Source organism: Oryctolagus cuniculus, chromosome 16 (assembly GCF_051225735.1).
Source record: "Oryctolagus cuniculus isolate XC-2025 breed Fujian yellow rabbit chromosome 16, ASM5122573v1, whole genome shotgun sequence".
Lineage (NCBI taxonomy): Eukaryota > Metazoa > Chordata > Mammalia > Lagomorpha > Leporidae > Oryctolagus > Oryctolagus cuniculus.
Genome location: NC_142882.1, coordinates 43,198,743 through 43,213,281, shown reverse-complemented (window position 1 = coordinate 43,213,281; position 14,539 = coordinate 43,198,743). Strand labels below are relative to the sequence as shown.

The window sequence follows — 14,539 nt, the reverse complement described above, 5'->3', positions numbered from 1 at the left end:
AGCCCGGACAATTTCTTTTCCATATATAATAAGAAATAAGCTATTTCTGTAAAAAAAAAAAAAAAAGAATTAGAAGAAGCAAGTGTCACTCATTAACAAAATATTTCCAGTCTGCGCATTTTTATTGACGAACCTGAGTGAAACTGGAGGAAATAACACGATGAGGCTGAACGTGTGCCCTTTCTACACTCCCTGGCACAGTAGGTTCTGACCAATGGCAGAGCAGGGAACCTTGAGAGAGGAGGAGAGTTTGCCAGTGAAGTCTTAGGAGCTGGATTTTAAGGATGAGTGAACTTTCCTTAGATGGAGAAGGATTTGGAAGAATTTGTTTCAATTGAATTTTGGAGCAACCACTTCCACCTTTCTCTCTTCTGGTTTCCAGGGCAATACTCACATGCAGGTTATAGTCCTGCTTCCTGTTCCACACGCCACCCCCTGCCACCTCATTTGCTAGAGTTGTCTTTTCCTCCAACCTCAGCTCTCACAGTGATTCAGGGTTCTGTCCTCATCCTGTGGCTCTGTGGTGTTTGTGCTCAGTTCCTTGCGGGCTGTGGTCCTACGAGTTAAACGCCCCCTCAAATTTTATACACCCTGCTCTGGTTTCTGCACTGAAGCTCAGGCTATGTATACTCATCTATATATGTGGATATGTATGGAATTTGCAAAATATCATTTTTAAAGATCCACAGAGATTGATAAGTTTGCATAAATGCAGCAGATTTCTTATTATAATTTTAAAAATGCACACATTATGGGTTAGTACTGTGTGTAGAAAGTTAAGCTTCTGCTTTTGCAAGGCCGGCATGCCATATGGGTGCCAGTTCAAGTCCCCACTGTTCTGCTTCTGCTCCAGCTCCCTGCCTAGGTGCCTGAAAAAGCTGTGGAAGATGGCCCAAGTTTTTGGGCCCCTGCACCTACATAGGAGGCCTGGAAGAAGCTCCTGGCTCCTGGGCTTCAGCCTTGTCCAGCCAGGCCATTGTGGACACCTGGGGAGTGAACCCGTGGATGGAAGATATCTTTCTCTGTCTCTCTCTCCCCTTCTCTTCTCTCTGCATTTCTCCAAATAAATAAATCTTTTTTTAAAAAATGCAAATGTTGAACAATTTTGGTGCTAACAAACTATTTAGGAAAATTTTCTTAAATCTAATTACTTAATGAGATTTATAGTTAAATCATTTGGTTTAAAAAAAAAAAACAAATAAGCATTTAGTTTTTCACTCTAACCAATTTATAGATAAGACAATGGGGCGGGCAACTGGTGCAGCAGTTAAAATCATCACTTGGGATGCCCTCATCTCATATCAGAGTGCCTGGGCTTGAGTCCTGGCTCCATTTCTTTTTTTTTTTTTTTTTTTAAGATTCATTTATTTATTTGAAAGAGTTACACAAAGAGAGAAGGAGAGATAGAGAGAAAGAGAGGTCTTCCATCTGCTGGTTCACTCCCCAATTGGCCACAATGGCAGAGCTGTGCTGATCTAAAGCCTGGAGCCAGGAGCTTCTTCAGGGTCTCTCTCACGGTACAGGGTCCCAAGCACTTGGGCCATCTTCTACTGCTTCCCCAGGCCATAGCAGAGAGTTGGATGGGAAGTAGAGCAGCTGGGACACGAACCAGCGCCCATATGGGATGCCGGCACTACAGGCGGTGGCTTTACCCGCTGCGCCACAGCACCAGCTCCTGGCTCCACTTCTGATTCCAGCTTTTTGCTAATGCACACCTTAGGACACAGAAGGTACTGACTCAAGTAGCTGGGTCCCTGCCACCCACATGGGACAGCAGGAGGCAGCACTCTCCCTCTCTTCCTCCTTCCCCCACTTTCAAATAAATAACGTAGAGACTGGATTAGCTACAAAGTTGGTATCATCATTTCTTCAATACTATATCAGGCATCTGACATTCTGTTTCTTAAACCCGTCCAAGCAGCAGTGGAGAGCTACCAGGCCTAACACAAACACTTAAAGGCAGTGTGGTGAGCTGTAGATGATTCCTTCTGATCTCTGTGCTGTTAGTGAAAAATTCAGTGGAGGTGCTAATGATAGCTACTTTGAAAAAAAAAAAAGCTTTCTTTCATTCATTTACAACTCAGCAAGTAGTTACTTTAAAGTTTCTGTAACACAAGACAGTTTTCCATGTGCACTGAAAAATTCAACAGTGGTGTGAAACATAGAATGTGTCCCAAAAGTAGAAGGGATTACATACTTTCCAACATGAACAGAAATTTATAAATATACTGAGATGGATGCAGCTGTCATAATTTAGAGGAGAAATTCACTTTAGCTGGTGCTCTGCTGTGATAGATTTTAAGAAGTGAGTTAGAACTCACTTGATATCAATCTTTGCTGAACACCTCGGATTGGTTTGTCCTTCTCTCCTGCTAAGCCTCTTTTCCTCCTGTGTTTGCTGCAGTAACTGGAAAGCTAAAATGCAGAAAATAAGCATTCAGCCTAGGATTTAAGATGTCCTGGCTCCACATCAAAGCATCCAGGTTCCATCCCTGGCCCCCGATACTGATTGCAGCTTCCTGCTCTTGCAGACACCAGGAGGTGCAGCAATGGCTCAAGTGCTGGGATATCTGCCCCTCCTGTGGGAGACCTGGGCTGAGTTCCCCTCTCTCAACTTCAGCTCCAGCCCAGGCCAGCCCTTCAGGGCATTTGGGGAGTGAACCTACTAATCAGAGCCCTTCTCTCTCTCTCTCTCTCTCTCTCTCTCTCTCTCTCTCTCTCATGTGTGTGTGTGTGTGTGTTATGTTTTAAAAAGCAAAAGAATACATTTTCAGAACTCCTTACATCTAGAGGCCAGCCTGTAACCTGGGCAAAAGATTGAAGGCACAGGTGGCTCCCCTTAGGGGACCACCCAGAGGGGGAGGGGATCTTCTTGAGAGTGTGGGGATGGATGTGCTTAGTTTCTATGTGCTGTGAGGGAGGACCGTGCAGGGTCCAGTCATCAGAGCATCACAGGTGCTGAGCTGTGCCAGTGGGGGTGCCTGGCCTGGACAGCCCTGGGAGGTCTTTACCCCATGGGGGTACCTGGAGGAGACTTTTCTTGAGGGCAGCACATCTCACGCTGCTGCAGAATAGATGTTTTTGACAGGGTTGAAAGAGAACAACTACTTTTTTCTTTTATTTCAAAAGCAATAAAATTAGAGAATCCAAGTTTTACATTGTGGGCTCAATGCACAGGAAACAAAACACTGAATAAATAAATGCTGTACAAATAATGAAGTTTACTTATAAATAAAAAGCACATACTGTTATTATTTGGATACTGTATTATAATATATTACTGTAAGTAATGCTATAGAATTAATATCAATAACAAATACTATTTATAAATAATAGTTTTTGAGTAATGTATGAATAGTTATTTAACTTATTCGCTTGTCAGTTTGTAATTTTCCTTCTCTCTTCATCCACATGGCTGAGGTAGCTGGAATCTGAGTGTGTAGCTATATGCACTGGCACCTTTGACAAGAGACCAGAAGTCTTAACAGCCATGTGCACTTTGTTCATTTTATCTGTCTTGGTCACATACTCATGTTGATAGCTTAGCATTTATTGGATAAATTATAAACTTAGCAGTTACTGACCTCCATTAAATGTCAGTGATGAATGTAGCAGTTAACTAGGGTGCAGGAATAGCAAATTACGATTGAGTCTTGGTTTAAGAAGACCTACTTAAAAATCCCACACTCCTGTTTACACAATGTGGTTGAAAATATAGTGGCTGAGCATAGGAACTTGCGAAGAGGGGCTGGATTTGCTTAAGGTATTTCTTAAGGAAAAGGGTTATAGTTCTCACTAGGTCTTTACACAATTTTCATACTAGGTGGCAAAGTAAGACACTTTAACCCCTCCGTGTATCTTTGATAGCTTTAATTTCTCCAACAGGAGCCCACTTCTGGTATTTGTTATAGTGGGTGGCGAGTGCCCACTTTTCAGTGACAAAGTCTGTATCTGACAAACAGTGCTATGCTTTGACCGAGCTTGGAGCAGCCACTCCCGACTTAAGGACACTGACCAACTTTGTCATTATAATTGCCAGACAGAAGTATAAACTGGTGTCTCATACTTGTATATGCAGGGAAGTACTTCAAACTAAGGTGTAGCTATCCTTATAAACTTCTGTTTGTTATGGTCAGATCTTCAGGCTCGAGGATACAAAAGTATTCCATTCCAATCTCTAATTCTGTAAACAGCAATAAGGATGATTTTATACAAACTTTTCCTCCCTTCTCAGGGCTTTGGATGCAGATCCTGCTCCTGTAGATATTTTTTTGCAGTTTCCTCAGTAAGAACTGATCAACAAATAACCTTGACCTAGAGTGTCCCTCCCCTGCCTTCCTCCATCTCATTTGCCGGCTCTTACGGGTGGTGGCTCCTGAAGTAAAGAGCTGAAGATGAGCAGCAGGTGCCACTGCATGCAATGCATCCACCAGGGTCACCTAGAGAAATGACAGAATGCTAACCACAACACCCAAACGTTCCTGGTGATTCTGTGTGTTAACCAGGTAGGAAAGTGCATCTGGAGAACTGAAACCACCTTACACCTGACAACCAACCCTTTCCTCAGTACTGTTGGAGGTAGAAGGGTTTACTTTTTATTTAACACCTAAAAGCCACTGTTTTGCTTTGAGTTTGCTGAGTGGGATATGTAAAGTGAAGGCAAAGCTGAAATATATTAGCACGAAAGCACCCTTTTCCAGAGGGAGTACAGTTGGCATTAGCCGCAAATGATCCCAAGAGCAGGCATGTGCACGGATCATTCTAGAAGCACATGCCATTGACTGCATGCAGCCCTTGCTCCTCATCACATGGAGACACATCTTTAGCAAGAGTGTCCACAAATTATTAATTTGCTGTAAGGTTGGTTGAACTTTTAGGAAGCACAGAAGTGTAAGGTCTCCTGTTTCCCAAGTAGAGAATGTATTGGGGAAAACCTATAAAGTTGAGCACCTGTGGAAGATAGTTAAAAAAGTAACTGATGTGTAAAGGTTGTACATATCAGTGGGGTGCCATGTGATATTTTGATGCATGTGTTCATTGTGTGGTGTCCCATCAGCCCAAACAATCTCCTCAAACATTGGGCAATTCCTCATGATGAAAAAATTCCAAATCCCATCTCCTGGGTTTTGGTTTATGTTTGTTTTAGAGAAGTATACACTACGGCCGGCGCCGCGGCTCACTAGGCTAATCCTCCGCCTAGCGGCGCCGGCACACCGGGTTCTAGTCCCGGTCGGGGCGCCGGATTCTGTCCCGGTGGCCCCTCTTCCAGGCCAGCCCTCTGCTGTGGCCAGGGAGTGCAGTGGAGGATGGCCCAGGTGCTTGGGCCCTGCACCCCACGGGAGACCAGGAAAAGCACCTGGCTCCTGGCTCCTGCCATCGGATCAGCGCGGTGCGCCGGCCGCAGCGCGCCAGCCGCGGCGGCCATTGGAGGGTGAACCAACGGCAAAAGGAAGACCTTTCTCTCTGTCTCTCTCTCTCACTGTCCACTCTGCCTGTCAAAAAAAAAAAAAAAAAAAAAAAAGAGAAGTATACACTATGTTATTGTCTGTGGTCGCCCTACTGTGCAATAGCACATCAGTACTTCTTAAATCTATTTCACATATTTCAGTGCCATTAATTGACCTTTCCCCCATTCCTCCCTTCCCCCTGCTCTCTCTAGCTTCTGGTCACTACCATTCTATTCTCAACTTTATGAGATCAATTTTTTTTTTTTTTTTTGACAGGCAGAGTGGAAAGTGAGAGAGAGACAGAGAGAAAGGTCTTCCTTTGGCCGCCGCGGCCAGCGCGCTGCGGCTGGCGCAACACGCTGATCCGATGGCAGGAGCCAGGTACTTCTCCTGGTCTCCCATGGGGTGCAGGGCCCAAGCACTTGGGCCATCCTCCACTGCACTCCCTGGCCACAGCAGAGAGCTGGCCCGGAAGAGGGGCAACCGGGACAGAATCCGGCACCCTGACTGGGACTAGAACCCAGTGTGCTGGCGCCGCAAGGCGGAGGATTAGCCTAGTGAGCCGCGGCACCGGCTGAGATCAATTTTTTTTAAATGTTCCTCACATGAGTGAAATCATGTGGAACTTGTCTTTCTGTCCCTGGCTTATTTTGTTTAACAAAATGACCTCTAATTCCAACCCTATCATTATAAATGATGAGATTCCTCCCTTTTGTAGCTGAGTAGTATTCCATTGTGCACCTGTACTGCACTTTTTTATTCATTCATCAGCAGATGTACACTGATTGTTTTCATTTTTTGGCAGTTGTGAACACTGCAGCAATAAACATGGGAATTATGATGTCTCTTTGACAGACTGATTTTACTTTCATTGCATGTTTACCTGCTAGTGGGATTGATAGATCATACTGGAAGATTGTTGAGGGTGTCTCTCCATCAAGTGTTGATTTTAACATAGATAATCTATAATCGAAGCTTCACAGCTACCAAATCCCAAAACTGAGATCTAGCAACAAAATATTTTATTTAACAATATTCTGAATGAACACAAGGAAATTAAAGTTCCCTTATCTGCATTTTAAATATATTCATATTCCTTTTAAATATTTGCCTATCATATGCATATGCAAACACTGGGATGATAAGTTTTGGAACTTGAAAGAGGGGGCCGTGACATAGCATTGTGAATGTACTAATTGCACTGAGTTGCACACAGGGTCTTCAAAATGAATGGAAAATACTTATTATGAAAAAATGATTTTTGCACCAAAATACTTATCTTTGAATTCTGTTTTTTCCTAAGGCCTTTTTGATGTATCCTCATGTACTTTCAAATGATTAATTTTAAATTATGCAAATATCATCTCAATAAAAATGTTTGAAATTAATATTACACAGTTAAAACATGAAATCTATGTATTAAATGTCCCTAGATGATTTTTAAAAACGTCCTTTGTTCGCATATATGAAAGTACTCTTAAGGTACTTAGAAAAGAGTCCTGTTCACTCAAGGTTAAAGTTTTATTGATGAGGCCAGGACTGTGATGCAGTGGGTTAAAGCTCCGGCCCGCAGCGCCATCATCCCATAATGACGGCTGTTCGTGTTCCGGTTTCTCCACTTCCAATCCAGCTCTCTGCTATGGCCTGGGAAAGCAGTAGAAGATGGCCCAAGTCCTTGGGCTCCTGCATCCACATTGGAGACCTGGAAGAAGCTCCTGGCTTCTGGCTTCAGATTGGCTCAGCTCTGGCCATTATGATCATTTGGAGAGTGAACCAGCTGATGGAAAACCTCTCTCTCTTTCTGTCTCTACCTCTTTCTGTAACTCTGTCTTTCAAATAAATAAAATCTTAAAAAAAAAAAAGTTTTTCTGATACAGGAAGGGATTTATAAAACTTCATAGAAGAGGTGAGCCTTTGGCACAGTGGTTAAGAGACTGCTTGGTATGCCTGCACCTCGTATGCCATAGCTGTGTTCTGGTCACAGCTCCAGCTCAGATTCTAGCTTTCTGCTAATGCATACCCTGGGAGGTGCTAGGTGATGGTTCAAGCAGTCAGGTTCCTGCCACCCCTATGGAAGACACAGGTGGAGAGTCCAGGTCTGAAATTTGCAGACATTTTTGGAACAAACTAGGGAATGGAAGATCTCACTCTGTCTGCCTTTCAAATAAAAAAAAAATCATGGAAAATGAAATTAAGATGTAAGTTTATTTGGATACAAAAAAAGTTTTTAAAATCTGTGTAAACCAAGGGTCTTCAAACAGTTTACAAAAATGCATTTAATGAGACATTATGCATGAATTTTAAAGGTTTCTTTGCACAACATTTAACACTTTCTGATTCTGTTTTCCACAAACGTTTTCAAGTTCCCTGATATTCCCTGCTGCCATCCCAAGTCACTGCTTAATTACAACCCCAGATCCTCCATTATGTCTATAGCTTCTCCAGTTAATTGCCGGAGCTAAGAATTGACTGCAGAGAGGCTTCCTCCTGCTGTTCAAAGTTGGGGCGCTGCAGCCCAGGTGCCTTGATTTATCTGCCCATGATTCAAAGGGTGAGTAATCTGCTAGATGTGAGAAACAGCTGGCAGGACTCAGCCAGTTGCTGCACTCAAACAGGTGGACAACTACTACTAAAGAGATTTTTGCCTCTTCGATCTGCTGCTGCTGCTGCTGTTGCATTTTGTGAGCCTATTGCTAACCAAGAGTTAAGATGGCTCAGGATGAGCAGCCGGCTTGCAATTGGTCCTCCCTGCTGCCCTTGGCAGAAGCATAAAAGCTCTTCTCTGGGGAGCTGCTTCATGAGCATTGCAGGTAGTGGTTGATTCAATCAATCTTCTCACCTGCTCTTTTCTCCAAACTCCTGTGCTCAGCTAGGGAGACTGAGCATGCAGGGGTTAAGAGCTGGAGTGCATTTCATCAAGTAACTGCTTGAGCTGTGCTGAGCTATCAGACATACCGCTGTTTTATGGGCAGTCACTCCTCTCCTTGCCTGTTCTCCCTTCTGTATCCCACCCTTCCTGCTATGGTTGAGAATATGTTTTATAAAACTAGGAAATATATTTGGTATTGAAATATAATGTTTGGCTTAAAGGCTTCCCTCTTGTGCACTTTCAGCATTATTATGAAAGTAAAAAATCTGTGAAAATAGAATTTAAAGAGTAATTTCTTTTGATCTTCAAAGTTTTGGAATATATACATGGCTTCTCATGATATGCTTATTGTGAACTTTTTGAAGACCCCTTTATATATATATATATGGAATTCAAATATTTTGGCACCAAAATAAGCTTACTTTTCAATGCCATTTTCCTTGAAATTTTTGAAGCCCCTCCCATTTGGAAGGACTCTGTGTACTTTGAATGAAAGGGAATTTTTTGAGTGGGCATGCCTGACACAAACTATAGAAATTCAGTGTTGTAGTTCAACTCATCTTTCTGAAATCCTTGCTCCTTATCTCATAGATTCAAAGCTGTGACGTTTCTCTACCCTGATAAAAGGAATCTAATTTTCTTTCAAGAAAACTTGATGGGCTATGACACTGTGATATACACAGTTACATATGTCTGGGTGCCCCAGGGAGGGTACTGGAATGTTTGATAATCGCACACGTGCATTTAGATGTTCAAGTTCATGAACTCTGAGGGACCAGGTGTCAAAATGGTTTTGTTTATGTAGTTTGGGAAAATTACTCTACATGTTAAACAAAAATATGATCTAGGTCATCTAGATTTGTTGGAATGTATGTAGGAACTGATGAGCAATTTCTTCATAAGCACTTTAAAAATATTTTTGTTTTCTTTAATTTTTATTATTAAAAACAGATTTCAAGTAGCTCATAGATACAATTATGAGAATATAATGATATTTCCCTACTTTGTACCCTCATCCTTCCTTTTTTTTTCTCTGTTTTAACTTTTGTGATAACATATTTTTAATTTACTTTATAATCATAGGCATATTGCCCCACTAAACAAAACGTTCAACAAGTAAAAAGTAGAAAAACCACTGTTTAGAAAAATATATTGCTAACAAGGGCAATTGACAGTACTCAAATCCCAAGATGTCGATTTAACTCAGATATTTTATGTTTCTCTTTTAGTACTCTATATATTAGCAATCCCAAATCAGAGAAAACATGTGATATTTGTTTTCTGGGGTCTGGGTTATTTCACTAAGCATAATGGTCTCCAGTTGTATCCATTTAGTTGCAAAACATTTAGTATTCCATTGTATATGTATATCATGATTTCTTTATCTGATCATCAGTTGATGGATGTCTGGGTTAATTGCATATCTTAGCTATTGAGAATTGAGCTGCCACAAGCATGAGTTTATAAATAACTGTTCTGTATGCTGATTTCATTTCTGTTCAGTAAATTCCCAGGAGTGGGATGGCTGTGTCATGTGGCATATATACTTCTAGATTCTGAAGAATCTCCATACTGTCTTTTAGAATGGTTGTACCAGTTTACCTTTCTACCACCAGTGTATTGGAATATCTGTTTCTCCACATCCTCACCAGCATTTGTCTTCTTTTTATTTTTAGATGGTTTTAACTGGGTGAAAGGCCACTGTGATTTTTATTATCATTTCCCAGAGAGCTAGTGATCATAAGCATTATTTATATTTCATCCTTTGAAAAAGTGCCAGTTTATGTCCTTTACCCATTTTTTAACTGGATTGTTTGTTTTTCTGTTGTTAAGTTTAATGAGCTCTTTATAGATTCTGAATATGAATACCTTATCAGATATCTAGTTTGTAAATAGTTTCTCCCATTCTGTCCCTTACCTTTTCTTTTGTTCAGTGATTCCTATGCTGTACAGAAGCTTCTTAGCTTGACTTAATCTCATTTATCTGTTTTTGTTTTTGTTGCATGTTTCTGGGCCTTATTCAAGAAGTCTTTGCCCATGCCGGTATCTTCTAGAGCTTCTGCTATGTTTTCCTCTAGAAATTTGGTGGTGTCTGTTCTTAGGCTTAGATCACTCATCCATTGTGAGTTGATTTTTGTATGGAGTGAAAGGTAGAAGTCTTGTTTCATGCTTCCAATTTTCCCAACGCCATTTGTTGAAGTGACTGTCCTTTGTCTAAGGAGTGAATGTAACTTATTTGTCAAAGATCAGTTGGTTATAGATGTGTGGATCCATTTCTGGGATTTCTAATCTGGTCCATTGGTATACATGTCTATTTCTGTGCCAGTGCCAGGCTGTTTTGATTATAACAGCCCTGTTATATGTGTGGAAATCTGGTACTATGGTGCCTCTGGCTTTGTTTTCACTGTTTAAGATTGCTTTAGCTATTCAGGGTCTGCTGTGCTTCTATGAATTTTAAGACCCTTTTTCTTCTAGATCTGAGAGAATGTCCTTGGCATTTCATTTAGGATCCCATTAAATCTGTAAATTACTTTGGGTAGTATGGGCATTCTGATGCAAAGTTTACAATTAAAGATACCATCAACATCTCAGTTGGAAATAACACAGAGTATGGTTTTTCTAGGATTTTCTCAGTGGGACTCAGAACACACAATGTAGCAGAATTACAAATGCTTGATGAGTATAACAGCCCATATCCTAGAAACTAGAGAATAGCATTAATATAGTCAATGGCACAATTTACATGAAAATTGAATTTTCCCAAAACCATTAACTGGGAACTAGTAATTTCATAAAATACTTTGTATTCAACAGCAATCTTTCTACATGAATTGGTAAGATTGATTCAGGGATTCAAGAAGAATCACAAGTGCTATGCTGAAAGGGAATGGTGTATATTTTTTCCATATTGACTCATCAATTCTACAGGAAAGATCAGTGTCCACCAAATTTAAAGAAAGCAAATAATCCTTAAAGTGGTATCACTGCTTTGATTCAGTTGGCACTGAGATTTTCTAAATAAAGAAAAGATTCAGGGGAATATATATTTGTGGTAAGTGCATACATTTGTTTTTGTTTTCCTTGGTGGGTTCTGATGAATTTCTTTTGCTATCATAATTTGTGCTGTGAATTGAATGTGTTACTGCAGATGACTTGTGGAATTTAGGGTGTGTGTGTGCTATTTACTTTTCGCATGAATGCAAGTATTTAAATAAATAGAAAGTATAGGAGCAGTTGATTTAGCCTTACATGGCACACACTTAGCTTTAAGATTGCTGCATATTTTTATAAGGCCCCACTTCACTTATGTATTTTGTTTCATTTATTATGCTGTCCCTTTTTTTCATGATGGGGTCATGGCTTTAAAAGTTAAGCTGATTTCTCTATAGATTAGTTAAAAAAAATGAGCAAGGGATTTTTACATTTGGTCTAGGGAGTAATTGGTCTACTTGGAGTAATAGGATGACTACTTTTAGGTTTGGGTGAGGAACTGGAATATTGCGAATGAATATTAAAGCTTCCAAAATGGGCAGGTGATGGGTAAAATGCAGATTACTACTGCATTATCTAAGTTATGGATTTGAAAGCTAGGCTTGTATTTATCTAGACAGGCTACAATAAATCTGAACAGTAACTAGTATGAAGGGAATATTTCAAAGGTAGTGCTGACCAGACACAAGTCATTTGGCAGTGGCTCTGCCTGGGATATATTTTCAGAGCCTGTCTGCACAAGATGCTGGCACGTTGACCGTGATTTCTATTCCAGGTGACGGATTTCTATCCAAGTCGGCGAGTGACTAAATATTTTCCGGTGGAATCTAGGCACCATAAAATCCCTGAAGCAAAGTACAAAGTTGTCGACCTTTCTAAAAAAGTAATTATAATAGCTTTGCATACCACTATGACAGAAGAAATATTTCCACTTAGATCACCAAATAATGAAATGGGTAGAACCTAATTAGAAAAAATAAATAAATAAAGGAGAGTATCACAGACAGGCTGCCAATATTTTTTTTATCAGCATGAATGGATGTCTTTTTGAGTTTTCGTGAACTTCCAGAAAACTTCCTAATCATTAACAATAGCTGAAGGCAAGGATTCCACATCCAGCTCTATCAAAGAAAAGAAATCCAATCTGAACCCACAGAAAACCTGTGCTATCATCACTTCCGCTGATTTATTCTACACAGAACCAGTTAAGAAATGGAACACTTTACATTCGTTTATTTGTGTTACCCGGAGCAATTAGAGATGAATATGCTTCCCCAAGCAATACAAATGTGAGGCTCCCTTCGTGGCAGGCTGTTTAAATTTACAACATAAAGCTAGCATTTCCATCTCCAATAAAATCCAAACAGACATTTAATTTCTGTGCATGACATTTCTGACTAAAAGAGAGCCAGCAATGGCTCTCAGACAGTTCTTATTGTTCATGAATTTGAACAAATTGGGGATCTGTGAATTTATAGCCAGGTTTTGCTCTACTATTGTTTAAAATACAGCACACATGGCAAACACGCCATGGGTGTGTTGTAATTCAGCTTTAATGATGTAACACTTGGTTTCAGTCAATTGTTGGAGGGCTGCAAGTGACATTGGTTTTCAGCTTCAGACGCTGCATGTAACTTAGCAATTATAGCAAGGCTTTCAATAATGATTGTTGGCGGGCTATCTGCAAGTGAAGTCATAGCAATTTTGAAAGAGAAAGCTAATAAAAATACACCTGCCTTGTAGTGGAAAGTGAGCCTTTAATATCTCTGCTTTGAAGTTGGGCAAAGCCTCTGGCATTAACTAACAGATATTATGATGAAGGAATAATCCATTTCCCCCAGGGGAAAGCAAGAAGTTGAAGTACAACAGATTGTTGTTTTCTAATCACCCACATTTCAATCACTTTCCCATCACCAACACAGAAGAGAATAAGGTGACATTTTTTTTAATGCATGCAAGATACAACTATTTGAAAGTAGAGCCTAGTGACTGTAAATCAACAAGATATCACATGCGTATTCCTTAACAAATGAGTGAACAGGATGGAAATAATGCTGTTGGATATTTTTATTGTTAACAATTTGGGGGATGCTTTGGCATTTTTCATTGTGATTTATCTTTTCAGGATGATGTTTCGACTTTTGCATTTTCTTTGAATCCTACTTTTCTCTTTACATCTTTTCCTTTGCCATTTTTAAAGTAATTTGCTGGTAGTTTTTACATATAAAAGATGATGAGAAAATGTAGATGGGTGTGAAACATCCAGCTGTATTGTGGAGCACTGTGGCCATCAACAGTCCACTTTGCTTGGGGAACTGCTTCCTTCACACTTACTTGTCTCTGGAGTAACTTTCTTTTAATTTAATTTTTTTTTTTTTTGACAGGCAGAGTGGACAGTGAGAGAGAGAGAGAGAGAGAAAGGTCTTCCTTTGCCGTTGGTTCACCCTCCAATGGCCGCCGCTGCAGCCTGCGCACCGCGCTGATCCGATGGCAGGAGCCAGGATCCAGGTGCTTTTCCTGGTCTCCCATGGGGTGCAGGGCCCAAGCACCTGGGCCATCCTCCACTGCACTCCCTGGCCATAGCAGAGAGCTGGCCTGGAAGAGGGGCAACCGGGACAGAATCCGGCGCCCCGACCGGGACTAGAACCCGGTGTGCCGGCGCCGCAAGGTGGAGGATTAGCCTATTGAGCCACGGCGCCGGCTATCTGGAGTAACTTTCATGAGAACCTTAAGAAATTACATCATTCATAAATATGAATACATCAAGGTAACTGCAGGAAGAGATATTTTGGAAATAAATACAAGTTAGGAAATTCTGCAAAGAAAAAATAACTGTTAAGTAACAAACCACAATCGCTTGAACAACTTGTTGCAGCTGTTTCTTGCAATAATCTCAAGATCTATTGATGGTGATATCTAGATAAGAGTAAAAGGATTTTCACAAGCAGTTCTTTTTCAAACGTTTAAAACATTGATGACTTTCTTTTATCACTTTCGTTACAAATGACTGTTTGAACCCAAGTAGCAGCTTTTTTTTTTTTTACTTTTTTTTTCTTCTTCTTCTTTTTTTTTTTTTTTTTTAATTCAGTATTGGCATCTCTATAGTGTGTCAAGTAATCCAAAGGGTGTACCTTAGCTCTTGTCAGGGTTACATTTAACACCAACATGCTGCACACTTTGAAACTTACTACCAAGTTCAAAGTCCTTTGTTAATGTCATAAAGACTCATCAT

At 40.5% G+C, this 14,539-nt stretch overlaps 1 protein-coding gene across 3 annotated transcripts in view; it reads left to right on the top strand.

Moving 5' to 3' along the window:
• Positions 1-14,539, top strand: part of AGMO (alkylglycerol monooxygenase) — a 357,324-nt gene that overhangs the window by 225,260 nt on the left and 117,525 nt on the right. Inside the window, exon 13 of one of the 3 annotated variants that reach the window (XM_089315164.1) lies at positions 12,083-12,308. The exons of the other annotated variants lie outside the window; for them this stretch is intronic. Coding sequence (XP_089171290.1) covers positions 12,083-12,274 — 192 coding nt within the window. The 3' untranslated portion in view covers positions 12,275-12,308. Of the gene's footprint in view, positions 1-12,082; positions 12,309-14,539 lie in introns of those variants that run through there. 3 annotated transcript variants of the gene reach the window in all.